The 14904-nt window shown below is 45.0% G+C and overlaps 2 protein-coding genes across 4 annotated transcripts; both read right to left on the reverse strand.

Annotated features, from left to right (window-relative positions):
- On the reverse strand, window positions 1-5340 carry LOC118373758 (RING finger protein 223). Of its 3 annotated transcripts, none has more exons than XM_035759978.2 (3): window positions 5011-5340; window positions 4757-4950; window positions 1-1552 (listed from the first exon to the last, which is right to left on the reverse strand). In XM_035759978.2, the coding sequence occupies exon 3, from the start codon at window positions 1451-1453 to the stop codon at window positions 860-862; it is 594 nt and encodes a 197-aa protein (XP_035615871.1). In that variant the 5' UTR covers window positions 1454-1552; window positions 4757-4950; window positions 5011-5340; the 3' UTR covers window positions 1-859. The 3 variants fall into 3 exon arrangements, with proteins under 3 accessions (XP_035615871.1, XP_035615870.1, XP_035615872.1); XM_035759977.2 differs by having other exon boundaries at window positions 4757-4927; window positions 5011-5339; XM_035759979.2 differs by lacking the exon at window positions 4757-4950.
- Window positions 5341-6067: 727 nt separating this feature from the next.
- On the reverse strand, window positions 6068-14904 carry wdr31 (WD repeat domain 31). The gene is made up of 10 exons (XM_035759970.2): window positions 14592-14904; window positions 14063-14223; window positions 13733-13862; window positions 13567-13641; window positions 12874-13018; window positions 12564-12664; window positions 11998-12065; window positions 10600-10741; window positions 10153-10315; window positions 6068-10036 (listed from the first exon to the last, which is right to left on the reverse strand). Exons 2-10 carry the CDS (start codon window positions 14110-14112, stop codon window positions 9879-9881), a joined length of 1032 nt encoding a protein of 343 aa, XP_035615863.1. The 5' UTR covers window positions 14113-14223; window positions 14592-14904; the 3' UTR covers window positions 6068-9878.

The raw sequence follows: 14904 nt of genomic DNA on the forward strand, positions 1-14904 counted from the left end.
CCAAATCAATGTCGACTTTATTTCAAGTTTAGGAAATGCAAATAATTTGCCAGAGCAACATTTAACAAATGTATAGCCAAAGTATGTAACATAAAATATGGTTTATTTTCAATATGATAAAAACAAAAGACAATCCTAAAACCTTGATATGTGTGAAAGCGTAAACTATAGAAAAATGTGACAATTGTGAGCCGACAGTATTTGTTAATCTGCCTGTTTGATTCTACGTCTCTATTATCAGCTGGATAATATCCATGCAAACAAGATGGCTTTATCCTTAAAAAAAAATATTTAAAAAAAGAGACCAAGTAAAAATATATATGGGTAATTGGTATAAGCAAACATACTAATTCCAAATTTCAATCTTCAACCTCTTGCCACGTTGAACCCCACCCGTGACCTCAAGAGTATCTCCAATCTCCTAGCCCTGACAGTGATACCGCAGTGTCTTACTCAAAAAAAGGTAACTGTATTTGTATAGCCAGACGCTATTGATTTGCATTGAAGTAGGTGGAGTGTGTTTACTGTGGCTGGAAACCTGGAGAGGACAGCAGGGCTATTATATTATGGACATGTATCACATGAACGTCTGTCTATAAACAACAAACCACAGAGGGAAATGTGGTCCTCTTGTACGACGTGCATCATAGTTGTACACAAATTCAGCATACAGACACACCAACAACTGCTAAGAAATAGATACACTTTATAAAAATAAATAAAATGTTTTTTTTAAAAAAGGTACTGAAAACTGCTACAGTACATGGTAGAAGCTGGGTAACAATAACGTCTCTCTCCGAGGTCTATCAGGTGCACTGCAGTGAGTGTCCACTTTCTTAGCTCCAGTCGGATGATATTGTTATAGCTGTTTATATGCGAGGAGGAAGATGATGACGCACGTAAGCACCACCATCATCATCACCACTGACACCAGGAGGGAGGCTCTGCATCCTGGTCTACGACACAGTCTCAGCAGTGCCCCGAGCCGCCGCCTCCGCCCCCCCTCTACGTCCCCGCTGTCTCCTGCGGGGCTCGGCAGCCCCACATCCAGAGAGTGACTAATAGAACGCAGCGAGTTCAGAGGGGGGGGTGCATCGGTGGTCCTCTTCACCTGCAGCTTGCCCTTGTTGCGGTTGAAGCGGATGCTGTAGACTCGCTGCATGGCCGCGGGGAGGTAAGAGAGCACGGCTCGGTCCGTGGTCAGCTTGGGCAACCCCAGGTCGGGTAGCGGCGTGTGGCCCCGGCACAATGGGCACTGGATGGAGTCCGGCTTGGTTGACTTGACATTCATACGGGCCAGGCACTCCAGGCAGAAGGTGTGATTGCACTGGAGCATCTTGGGAGTGCGGAAGACATTGTTGAACTGGCTGAAGCAGATGGCACATTCCAGGTCTGGGGCGCCCTCGTCAAGGGGGGGCTGGAAACCCAGTTGTGGCTCCTGGTAGGGGTCCATGGCTGGGACCGGTGGGCAGCAATGGGAGGTCAGAGGAGACCTCGGGAATCAACAGGAATGTAGGAGGTCAACTGCCATGGACATGAGACCACTGGGAACCTGTGGAGGACACAACATTGAGGTGATGATGCACCTGTAACATGGTACCTCTTACCCAGGGGCGTATTCACACGTTTTGCAATGAAAAATGTTTTTTTTTGCAATAAAAACGATGCATTTGTTATTGGACAAGTTCAGTTTAGTCCCTCCCCGTTTGGTTCCTAGTGAATACAACCCAGGGAAGTAAGGCAACGTCAACATAGAAATGTTATGATAAATGAAGGGAACTTCTCCTATTCTATCTGTAGATAGGAGGCTGTGTTACACAAGAGGGCGTAGCAGCAGCTGATCAGTCATCAATTGATCAGTCATCACATTTCTTACTGGTATAAGAAATGTTGGTGGAAACTCCCACTAGGCCATAAACTCGCACTGGGACCAGTAACGGGGGGGGGCGTTCCATTGACAAGACCGCCGCACATTCAACAAATCTGATCTAACAAAAACATTGACATTTGTCAAATCTGTCATGATTGATGTATTGTAACAGGCCCGCAATGTGGTTTTTAAAGTCGGATTTGGATATATAACATTTAGAGGTTGTCCCTTTTCAGGTTTAGAAGTAGTGACTGCTAAATGCTAACTCCCGTCGTATAATCTGGTTAGCGTAGCTAGCATACAGGAAATCAGTGGTGGTAGTCAAAGTCGCGTTTATCTGCAACTGCAGTTGATTGGTTAAGACGCCATGAACATGTGTTGGGGTTGACATCCATACAAGCATTATGCCCCGATTTTAACCTCAACATAGTGACCCGGGTTTAGACCGTCGTGAGACGAGTTTTACCCTACTGATGGTGTGCTGTTGCAGTAGTTTGGGGCACACATTTTGCTACGGGGGCAATGAAGACAGGACAGCGGAGTCAATCACCACCTTCCGGAGACACCTGAAACCCCACCTCTTTAAGGAATACCTAGGATAGGATAAAGTAATCCTTCTCACCCCCCCCCCCTTAAAAGATTTAGATGCACTATTGTAAAGTGGCTGTTCCACTGGATGTCATAAGGTGAATGCACCAATTTGTAAGTCGCTCTGGATAAGAGCGTCTGCTAAATGACTTAAATGTAAATGTAAATGAAGAGATTTGAGAACTTTCCCCACGTGTTTCCATGGCATTTCCATTGTTTTGGTCGAGTTTGATTGACCTCGTTGCTACGCCGCCACTAATCCAACACTTCTAGATTGTGGGAAGGAACCGAATGTGTGCAAACGTCAGGAGAAAGGTGATATCTGGACACTCACTCAGAAAAACGTTTGTTTTATTGAGGGAGCCATGTAGAAATTGGGAGCATCATTTCTATTTCAATCTTTATGTTGACAGGGAGTCAAAGCTGAAACCCAAGGTCTCTTTTCCAGATGAGCGCCACAATATACAGGATACACATTAAACTAAACATCCATATTCACATTAAAATACACATTATAGAGGCAACAATTCCTCAAATGTTAAAGTGCTTCATGGAGCAAAGAGTTTTCTAAATTCAAACAAACCCCCTGCAACTAGACGGTCTTCCAAGCTGAAACGTGGCGTCTTACTACAAGTCAGGAAGTGAGGAAGTATCGCCAAGTAAAGGTTTGTCAAATTCTCTGCGCTACGCTTTACCTTCCTAATCAGCCAGCTGGAGGAGCATTAGTTATGGTCTGACTAGGCAGATTTTAGCCAGCTGGAGGAGCATTAGTTATGGTCTGACTAGGCAGATTTTAGCCAGCTGGAGGAGCATCAGTAATGGTCTGACTAGGCAGATTTTAGCCAGCTGGAGGAGCATTAGTTATGGTCTGACTAGGCAGATTTTAGCCAGCTGGAGGAGCATTAGTTATGGTCTGACTAGGCAGATTTTAGCCAGCTGGAGGAGCATCAGTAATGGTCTGACTAGGCAGATTTTAGCCAGCTGGAGGAGCATTAGTTATTGTTTGACTAGGCAGATGTTAGCCAGCTGGAGGAGCATCAGTAATTGTCTGACTAGGCAGATTTTAGCCAGCTGGAGGAGCATCAGTAATGGTCTGACGAGGCAGATTTTTAACAGCTAGGTTCATCTGTGTCAAGGAAACCACCCCTCAGAATACTGTGTCAATAGCAGCCCTTGATCACGATTCCCAGTCCCATTAAAATACACATAGGAGTCATTGGACGAGGGCCGCTTCTGGGGGGGTTGCTAGATCTGAACATTAACACACGTCGCTTGCAGTGCGGTTTTAGATGCATAAGGACATCATATTTCATGTCGGTGAGAAATCATTTCCCCAAAAAAGGTTAAATTGATACACACCTTTATAGGGTTAGGGTTCCCACATGGCCATATCTCCATGTTACAGCGCTTGTTTATGGAGAACAGAGTGGCCTACCTGTGTTAATTAGCTATCTGTGTCTCCGAACACCTGTGTGTAAACGAAAGACGCAAAAGTGTTTTCATTGAAAATAACTGGCAGCTGCAACTGTTTTAAAACAGTGTACAGTAAAGTGTGTATTTTGCATTTGTGAAATAATTTGGATGTGATATGAAAGTAGAGGACTTTTTAGACCTGTGCCGCAATTTAGAATCGATTCACGTTTAGATGGGAGTACTTGGGGCAGTTTTGGCTTCCAGAGTCAATTCACCCTTTAAACAGAACATGTAAGGTCCTTGGACGATAGGGACTAACATTAGGTTCCTTTAGTCTAATACAGAGCTGTGTCAATAGGTGTTGTAATATGGCTCACCAATCTAACTGCAGACCTACTGTGCTTCTACACCTGCATAGCTTGCTGTTTGGGGTTTTAGGCTGGGTTTCTGTACAGCACTTTGACATATCAGCTGATGTACGAAGGGCTTTATAAATACATTTGATTTGATTTACTACAATCTCCTTGATTCTTCTCAAAATGCATGGAAGGGAAACAGCTTTAGGTGGTTTCATGTAAAGGATGCCCCACTCACATTTATGGGTCAAATGAAGTCGTCATAGCAACACATTTATTGTATGCAAAAGAGAAGGACAACTTTAGTTCCTCCATCTACCACTACACTAATCTAGGCTACTAGCTGACATTCAGTGTGAACTAGTCTATCAATTTAAGAGAAACACATACAGAAAGGACTGATATCATGTGTAGGCTACATCACCTGAGTGAGAAACACATTCAAGTTCATATTTCTTACAGATCAGGCAAGGCAACATAAACCAGTATGAAGTTTCCATAAACCCCCAAGAAAGAAAACCCTACTTACTGGTAAAATAGGTGAATGTGGATAACTTGCCAGAATGCAATCCGACCTACAAGAGGAAATATTAAGGCTACATCCTTATGACAGCTGTAAGGAGGAGTGACGTCCGACGGGCCTTTTGCCCTGAAAGCAGCAGAGGTGCCCAGAAGAAATACAAGCCTGCCGTTTTCACTTCTGAAAGATAACCCAGAGTCAAACTTTAAAAAAAAACAATGGTTATGAACTATGGAATGAAAAACTACAGTTGAAGTAGTTACCATGTCGCTCATACAGTCGTGGTTAAAGCGTGATCTTGCCGGTGAAAGGCGAGCGCAGGCAGATCCCCTGGAGCAAGGTCATAGAGCGCGCTCCTCCAAACAAACTCTTGATCTTTAGGTTGTGATACTACTTTGCTTCAACTCAGCTCCTTTGCTCTCGGCTTTTGGGTAAGTCAGTATTTGAATACTGTTACAATATGAGGAAACATGTTCGGGGTAGCTAGTCAAATGAGCGACTCGGAAATATTAGGCCTATCTGTGTAAACATACTTGGCTCGGTGAGCGCGAGCGGGCGTCCGTGGGTAGTCATTTGGAAATGCACAAACCTAATATAGGCGTCGTTGCACCTGTCGCGACTTTATGTAGATTAGCGAGTCGACCTCAAAACTCCACATAATACAGACTACTCATTAGTTGTCTTGGAAATAAAATGAAAACGTGTCTTGTCTCTCATGGCTTATACAAATGCTATAGGTAGATAGGCCCTATGGTATGAAGTCACTTGGCAGCACAGGATTGTATATAAAAAAAATGGATTTCCCAAAAACCTTGCTTGGCAAATACATTTGATGATGATAATTATTGTGAAATGTGAGTAGTAGACTTATCTAAAAAAATAAAAAAAAACGTTCAGGTGGCTGTTCATGTTTTTGAATATGTTTTATTGGTGACAGATGAGAACAGGAGAAATGTAAGGAGTATTTTTTATTTTATTTTACCTTTATTTTACTAGGCAACTCAGTTAAGAACAAATTTTTATTTTCAATGACGGCCTGGGAACAGTGGGTTAACTGCCTGTTCAGGGGCAGAACGACAGATTTGTACCTTGTCAGCTCGGGGATTCGAACTTGCAACCTTTTGGTTACTAGTCCAAAACTCTAACCACTAGGCTACCCTGCCGTAAGGAGTAGGATTGGGGGAGGTCATTCTAATCTTAGATCTAGAGTACATAGGGTAAAATTCAACCTGGAACATGAAGGACTCAGAGATTGAAGCATTGTCATTCCACTGGTGAGATTAGTGAATGTGTTGGCATTGGAAAAACATAAGACTAACATACAGTAACAATCCGATTTATTAGATCAAACATAAAGACCAACACAGACAGAGCTAACACAACGGGACCCACACACCCCTTCTCTTATTCTAGTTTAAATATGGCTTGCATCCCAAATTACACCCTATTCCCTGTTTAGCGCAACAACTTTTAAACAGGGCCCATAGGGCTCTGGTCCAAAGTAGTGCGCTATATATAGGGTATAGGGTCCCATTTGTGACGCAAGCCATAGGAAACAATGGGACGGTTAGATTTCAACCAAGAGCATCATTGATTATTACACAGAACAGTGGAATCTCATGCTTGTGGCTCCTCACTATGCCACTCATGGTTGACACTGATGCAATGTTTGTATGCATACTGAACAAAAATATAAATTAGATTAGATATAGATTTTTACTGAGTTACAGTTCATATAAGGAGGAAATCAGTCAATTTAAATAAATTCCTTTAGGCTCTAATCTATGGATTTCATATGACACGGGGTGGGGGTGCAGACATGGGCGGGCCTGGGAGGGCATAGGCCCACCCACTGGGGAGCCAGGACCAGCCGATCAGAATGAGCCCCCCACAAAAGGGCTTTATTACAGACAGAAATGATCCCGCAGGTGATGAAGCTGGGTGTGGAGGTCGTGGTTACACGTGGTCTGCCGTTGTGAGGCCGGTTAGACGTACTTCCAAATTCTCTAAAACGACGTTGGAGGCGGCTTATGGTAGAGAAATTGACATTCAATTCTTTGGCAACAGCTCTGGTGGACCTTCCTGCAGTCAGCATGCCAATTGCACGCTCCCTCAAACCTTGATATCTGTAGCATTGTGTTACAAAACTGCACATTTTAGAGTGGCCTTTTATTGTCCCCAGCACAATGTGCTGCTGTGTTATAATCGTGCGGTTTAAATCAGCTTCTTGATATGCCACACCTGTCAGGTGGATGGATTATCTTGACAAAAGGATCAAATATTCACTAACAGGAAGGTAAAAACAAATTTGTTCACAACATCTTTGAGAAATAAGCATTTTGTTCATATGGAACCATTTCTGGGATCTTTTTTATTTTTATTTCAGCTCATGAAAACATGGGACCACCACATTACATGTTACTCTTTAGATTTTTTCATTCAGTGTATGTTTGTATGACACCAACAGGCTCCTGAACAGCTGCTATCCCTAAGCCGTAAGACTGCTAAATAGCTAACAAAATGGCTACATGGTCTTCTGAGTTGACCTGTGTATTTTATTTTTTTGCACAAGACTCTATGCACACCCACTGGATTCTACAGTCACGTACACACACACACCCGCATACAATCATAATTTACGCTGCTGCTACACTGTTTATCATATATCCCGATGCCTAGTCACCTTACCCCTACATATCTACCTCTCCCTCCAGTATCCCTGCATATTGTATCCCTGCATATTGTTAATATGGTATTGGAACTGACCCTGTGTATATACAGGCCCACTGTGGCTTCTTACTTTGTTCTTGTTATTTTCTATTTTTGTTCTACCTTGTGTTCTTTTTTTGTGTGCTACAATTGGAGCTTGAAAGAAAAGGCATTTCACTGTACTTGTGCACATGACATTAAAACTTGAAACTGTATGGGATGTGTTCCCATCAGAATGTGTTAGCCATGTGACTGGCCAGTTAACTCCTGTAGCTAAAGCCCTTTTGTGATGTGTTGGTATAGTGTCTCTCCGTGCCTATCCAATTCCTCAGAGGTAACTATCTACAGCAGGGATTCCCAAACTGTTTTGACCCGCGATCCAACTTGGATATGAAAAATGTTTTCGCGACCCCAATATTTTGAAAAAAAAAAAAAAAAAAAAAGTGATGTAATCAACAGCCATGGTTAACTTTTTAAATATGGGCCTATGACAGTCTATTACAAATCAGTCTGACAGTACTTTAGACAGTATTTCAATCTGAAGGACATATGTTTTGAAATGCATTGGGAAGTTCAGAAGATCATCAGACAATCATTTTATACTGTATGTTTTTCTGTGAAGAAAGTTACATCGTCATTGATGTTATTCCCCCCCCAGTCTGATTTAGTGCTTGGTCTTGTCCACGCTGTTCTAATGAGTTCTGCTTGTCAGACTTGTCCATTCTGTTCTAATGAGTTCTGCTTGTCCTTTCTGTTCTAATGAGTTCTGCTTGTTGGACTTGTCCATTCTGTTCTAATGAGTTCTGCTTGTCCATTCTGTTCTAATGAGTTCTGCTTGTCCATTCTGTTCCAATGAGTTCTGCTTGTCCATTCTGTTCCAATGAGTTCTGCTTGTCCATTCTGTTCCAATGAGTTCTGCTTGTCCATTCTGTTCTAATGAGTTCTGCTTGTCCATTTTGTTCTAATGAGTTCTGCTTGTCCATTTTGTTCTAATGAGTTCTGCTTGTCCATTCTGTTCTAATGAGTTCTGCTTGTCCTTTATGTTCTAATGAGTTCTGCTTGTCGGACTTGTCCATTCTGTTCTAATGAGTTCTGCTTGTCCATTCTGTTCTAATGAGTTCTGCTTGTCCATTCTGTTCTAATGTGTTCTGCTTGTCCACGCTGCTCTAATGAGTTCTGCTTGTCCATTCTGTTCTAATGAGTTCTGCTTGTCCACGCTGTTCTAATGAGTTCTGCTTGTCCATTCTGTTCTAAAGGAGTCCTGCTTGTCCATTCTGTTCTAATGAGTTCTGCTTGTCCATTCTGTTCTAAAGGAGTCCTGCTTGTCCATTCTGTTCTAAAGGAGTCCTGCTTGTCCATTCTGTTCTAATGAGTTCTGCTTGTCCATTCTGTTCTAAAGGAGTCCTGCTTGTCCATTCTGTTCTAAAGGAGTCCTGCTTGTCCATTCTGTTCTAATGAGTTCTGCTTGTCCATTCTGTTCTAATGGAGTCCTGCTTGTGGGCATTGCAGAAGGGAAGTTCCAATTTTTGCCAGCATAATAACGGAGTATGTCACAGAAGTCGAGTATCACAAGCTGGGTCGACATTAGCACTGCCTGGTTGCGCTGTAGCTCAATTGGTAGAGTATGGCGCTTGCCACACCAGGATAGTGAGTTCGATTCCCGGCACCACTCATACGTAAAAAAAATAAAAAATATATGCATGCATGACTAAGTCGTCACTTTGGATAAAAGCGGCTGATAAAATGTGGTAAGTTATTATATTATTAAAAATGGGGTCGTGAAGCCATTTCAAATAAACTGTCGTAAGAACGTAAGTGTCACTCTCCTCCTGTCAAGTTTCACCCTAGTCCGGTCTGAAGTAGACACTTTATTAGAGTTTGGACACGACTGGGGTGTATTCATTAGTGCACACCGAAGCAAAATACATTTTTGCAACTGAATATTTTGCAATGAACATTTGCTCTTATTGGACAAGTTCAGGATTAGTCCCTCCACGTTTCGGGCCCGTTTGGTTCCTAGTGAATACACCCCTGCTCTAAACGATTCATGATTTATCTGCCCGCTCTATTTTAGTGGTTACAGTTTTTCCTAAACTATCTGATTAACGATTCCACAATTGTCTACTTAATTTGGCTAATTGTACGTGCTAAAGCTATCACTATCCACTTAGTCTCCAAACATCCAAAACATTTCTGTTGTCCCGAAGCAGTTGGGCCTCGCCTGATGCTCTGAGTACAATGTCTAGGGCTCGCCCTGATTTAGAATGACTCGCAGGGGTCTTCTCCCATCAGTTGACCCAGGGATGGTGTCTCCTGATCGGGTCCATCTGACTTAAAAGGGCCCCGCTGGCTTGGAGGTCTGTGTGGCCCACAGTGTAACGGGTTTTCGGGTTACCGTGCCGGCACCGGTCCTGTGCCCTCATCAGAAGCGTGCCACCTCCTTTAGGTCCAGCCCATCCTTGTGATGGTGGAGTATGTGGAGCCCTGTGTTAAAGCTGGCACACAGCAGACTGCTGGAGTCACTTGGAGCCAAAGACACCAAAGGACCTGATCCATCCAGGGTCAGAGTGGTCAGACAGGCTTCAGAGAGAGAGAGAAAGAGTGACAAGGAAAATAGGAAAGAACCATGATGAGAAGATAGAGGCCATTTAGCTCACTAGGGTAGGGCATCGTAGGGCGGTGTAGGGCAGTGTTACCTGCAGTGTTTTGATCCCAGATTTTGACTGAGCAGTCATGAGAGGAGGACGCTACGAGCGCAGGGCCCCCGGGGCTGGAGGGCAGGAACACACAGCAAGCGGTGGTCTCTCGATGGCCCCGGTACTCCACCACCTTACAGCCAGGCTGCCTGAGGTCCCAAAGCTACAAACACACACAGAAAACACATGAGTGGGTGTGGGATTCACACAATAACAATACTCCGTAGGGACAGGCTTCATTTAAATTCTCTACAGGAGTGTGAACTTGTACACTTCCCCCTCGTCAATTTAAAAGAGGTGGACAGGTGTGAACAACAAGGTGAACACTTCAGTCATTATTACACCAAACCAATACCTTTCATTGTGTGGGGGGGGGACAAGTACACAGTTCTGGAAGAGGGTAGAGAATTGGAAACCCAGACAGGGTTGAAGGGGGGGGGGACTCACCGTAGCCTCACAGCCTTGGCCTCCGAAGCCATTGCTGCTGGACAGGAGGTGGTTGCCGTTGGCGCTGATATCACAGTGTGTCTGGATGTATTGCTTGGCTGGGAACGTGTTAGTGACCTGCCAGGTGCGACTGTCCCACACCCTGCACAATTCAAAACGCATGTATCAACCTGGAGCACTGCATTCAGATGCGGGTGGGAGGAGCTATAGGAGGACGGGCTCATTGTAATGGCTGGAATGGATTCAATGGAACGGTATCGGACACATCAAACATATGGAACATTCATTCCATTCCAGCCTATGCAATGAGCCCGTCCTCATAGCTCCTCCCACTAGCCTCCTCTGACTGCATTACACACAGTAACACTGTTAGTGATCATACCCTGAGTGACTACCAACAGCATATAGCCTGGGGGCCAGTCTGTCGTCCTATAGCCTGGGGGCCAGTCTGTCGTCCTATAGCCTGGGGGCCAGTCTGTCGTCCTATAGCCTGGGGGCCAGTCTGTCGTCCTATAGCCTGGGGGCCAGTCTGTCGTCCTATAGCCTGGGGGCCAGTCTGTCGTCCTATAGCCTGGGGGCCAGTCTGTCGTCCTATAGCCTGGGGGCCAGTCTGTCGTCCTATAGCCTGGGGGCCAGTCTGTCGTCCTATAGCCTGGGGGCCAGTCTGTCGTCCTATAGCCTGGGGGCCAGTCTGTCGTCCTATAGCCTGGGGGCCAGTCTGTCGTCCTATAGCCTGGGGGCCAGTCTGTCGTCCTATAGCCTGGGGGCCAGTCTGTCGTCCTATAGCCTGGGGGCCAGTCTGTCGTCCTATAGCCTGGGGGCCAGTCTGTCGTCCTATAGCCTGGGGGCCAGTCTGTCGTCCTATAGCCTGGGGGCCAGTCTGTCGTCCTATAGCCTGGGGGCCAGTCTGTCGTCCTATAGCCTGGGGGCCAGTCTGTCGCCCTATAGCCTGGGGGCCAGTCTGTCGTCCTATAGCCTGGGGGCCAGTCTGTCGTCCTATAGCCTGGGGGCCAGTCTGTCGTCCTATAGCCTGGGGGCCAGTCTGTCGTCCTATAGCCTGGGGGCCAGTCTGGTCCTATAGCCTGGGGGCCAGTCTGTCGTCCTATAGCCTGGGGGCCAGTCTGTCGTCCTATAGCCTGGGGGCCAGTCTGTCGTCCTATAGCCTGGGGGCCAGTCTGTCGTCCTATAGCCTGGGGGCCAGTCTGTCGTCCTATAGCCTGGGGGCCAGTCTGTCGTCCTATAGCCTGGGGGCCAGTCTGTCGTCCTATAGCCTGGGGGCCAGTCTGTTACTGCTCTCTTCCAAACTCCTTATGGAATTGGTATTCAAAACATGTTTGGCTTGACAATGAAGTAGGCAAAAGCACAGACAGCTTTGGGAACCAGGCTATAACAACTTACCTGATGGTTTTATCCTCTGATGTCTGAACGATGGAGCTGCTCTCAGGTACCCAGCACACATGAGTAACCTGAAAAAGAGTCAGGCTCTATATCACACGGAATAATATTTACAATACTTATGGAATAATATAACGTTTAGTAGTGTGCAAGATTGATCTACATTTTGTATGTTTTTAAATGCCAGGATGTCATACTCATTTCCCCCTTTTTTCATATAGTGTGAATTCCTTAAAAGGGATATTTTACTACAAAATAAATAAATAAATATATATCGTTTATTAGTCCACTGTTGATATGATCCTAAAAATGTTGCCGGTCAGCAGTAACATTTAAGATAGAGCACTTTCAGTACAAAGTGAGATGGTCCAAACTATGCAAAATGCATCACCGAACTTTGTGATTTCACTTGAACATATTCATGAATTAAATTGCCTTTCCAGTATGCAGTACTGTTAGTGCCTAGTAAATACTTACAGTAAACAGTATGATCATTTGGACACAGGGTACGAGGTATCATCCTACCTTTTTATAGTACCCTCAAATCAAGGGACAGAAGAGTCACGTACCAGGTTTCTGGAGACTGTGTTCTTATGCACACGCTCGCCAGACTCAATGTCCCAGAGGCACATGGAGTTGTCACGGGAACCAGTGCACAGCCTCGACCCATCTAACGAAAATACAAGTATGGTTTACACACACACACACAGGTATTTATAATGGTGTTTGATAAGGTGTTAATGCAAGTGTTTGAGGGGTGAAGGGGGAAGTTGTCCCTAGACGCTGATCTTGAAGGTTAAGTTAAAGGTTAAGATTGGGGGAGGAGGGAAAATCTGATCCTAGATCTGCACCTAGGGGGAAACTTCACCCTGTTTCTACCTGGACTGACGGCCAGCCCGTTGACCACCAGCTCATGGCCACAGAACTCCTGGATGGGCTCATCCCCCTGGTTGAGATCCCACATCATAACACTCTTGTCTCGAGACGCACTAAAGATCCAAGTGCTTCCAGGAAAACACTCCACCTGGGAGACAGAGAGAGAGGAGGAGACAGAGAGAGAGAGGAGACAGAGAGAGAGAGACAGAGAGAGAGAGAGAGAGAGGAGACAGAGAGAGAGAGAGAGGAGGAGACAGAGAGAGAGAGAGAGAGGAGGAGACAGAGAGAGGAGACAGAGGAGACAGAGAGAGGAGACAGAGAGAGAGAGAGAGGAGGAGAGAGAGAGAGAGAGAGAGAGAGAGAGAGAGACAGAGAGAGAGGAGACAGAGAGAGAGAGAGAGAGAGAGACAGGAGAGAGAGAGAGAGAGACACTCGATAATTAGATACAGAATATTTACAAAACACATACAAAAAAAGGTATTATAGCGAAACGTCGACGACAACATCTGTGCAGAGGTAAAATCGTGTGTGTGGGAGATGTATTTTTCTACTCTGTTACTCCCAGCACCCCAATTGATATCTATTCTAAAGACTACAAACACACTAATAAGACAACGGCAGGCAGGCATCCATTCAATAGCCACAGCCACATTGTACCCTCTTCTTCAACTACCTCAGAGTGCACTGGCTGTTTACCTTGGTAACCTCTCTGTTGTGACCTTGGAATGACTGACATAACTTCCCTCCTCTCCAGTCATACACAACCACTGCCTGGGGAAAGATGAAACAGATTAGCAGTCAGTTTCCTGTACTATATTGTCACTCGTAAAACACATGCATAAAACCTAGTCAATTTACTCACCATGTCACCTCCTCCAGACACACAGAGGTCTGAGGTCAGGTTGGTGACACAGTTGACGGCATCACGGTGGGCGGGTTCATACTGTATCACCTGACTAACAGCAGCATCCTCGCCATCACCTTTGGTCGCCCTGCAGAGGCACAATACAATTGCACCTCAAGAACAGCCTTCAATGATCTATTAGGCCTATTTGAGGTATGTTATGGGATTGTTACAATCTGAACCAAGCACCGCACAGATGATCTGATCAATAAAACATCCGGAGTTTATCTTTAAACAGGTTTAGGTATGGGGTCACTCAGCCTGTGTTGATGTTGCTGGCGGTCTTACCTGTACAGTTCAGAGCGCGACCTTCGGAACTTGCTCTGAAGTTTCCCCATGTTTGTGTCAGAACAACCTGGCTGTGGAAGCAAGCAGAGCTACCACCCAGGTCCCCAACCCATATGAGCAGATGAGGGTAGTGTTATTCTTCAACTGTCAACCACCTTCCGCTGAAATATCAACCCAACACACAGATTAATACAACGTGCACACACTCTGTCACTTGACACCGTTACAGTAGTCTACCTATTCAACTGTGTGATGATGTAAACACTCCATGAGCTAAATAAATAAATCGGGCGACAGACAGAAGGAAGCTTTATTCAGGAAGGAGGGTGAAATCCTATTATGATTACTGCCACATCGCATTAACCCAACCGACGACGACACTACTTCCATAGCTGTAGCAGTGTTATTCGGACACACACACCAGGCTAACGGTACTTTCAATGGTAAACAGATAAAAAAATCTTTATTTTTTTACAGTGACTTGTCGAGCTAAAACAGGTGGTGGCAAGCCAGATCTATTTTTGCTTACCTGCCCAGCTGGGGTGCGTAATTGACTATGACTACTAAGCTAGCTAGCTGCTGGCTAGCTAGCTTGCTAACTTAATCTTGTTTTATCTCTCATGCCACGAGATGTGAATGAGCTAGCTAGTACTCGACGACGCATAATTGTGATAAATTAGACAACTTTACTCCCTTCTTCTCACAGATAAACTGTACTCCCGTTCCCGGTATTCGTAAACTTTCGCCGTAGATTGCCTCAAAAAAGCTATTTTTTTGCCGCGAACTCATCGCACTATTCACTTCCTAGCGACGCTTTCTCTGTTACCAGGCGAACTGAGGTC

The sequence above is a fragment of the Oncorhynchus keta genome, chromosome 14 (assembly GCF_023373465.1).
Source record: "Oncorhynchus keta strain PuntledgeMale-10-30-2019 chromosome 14, Oket_V2, whole genome shotgun sequence".
Taxonomy (NCBI): Eukaryota; Metazoa; Chordata; class Actinopteri; order Salmoniformes; family Salmonidae; genus Oncorhynchus; species Oncorhynchus keta.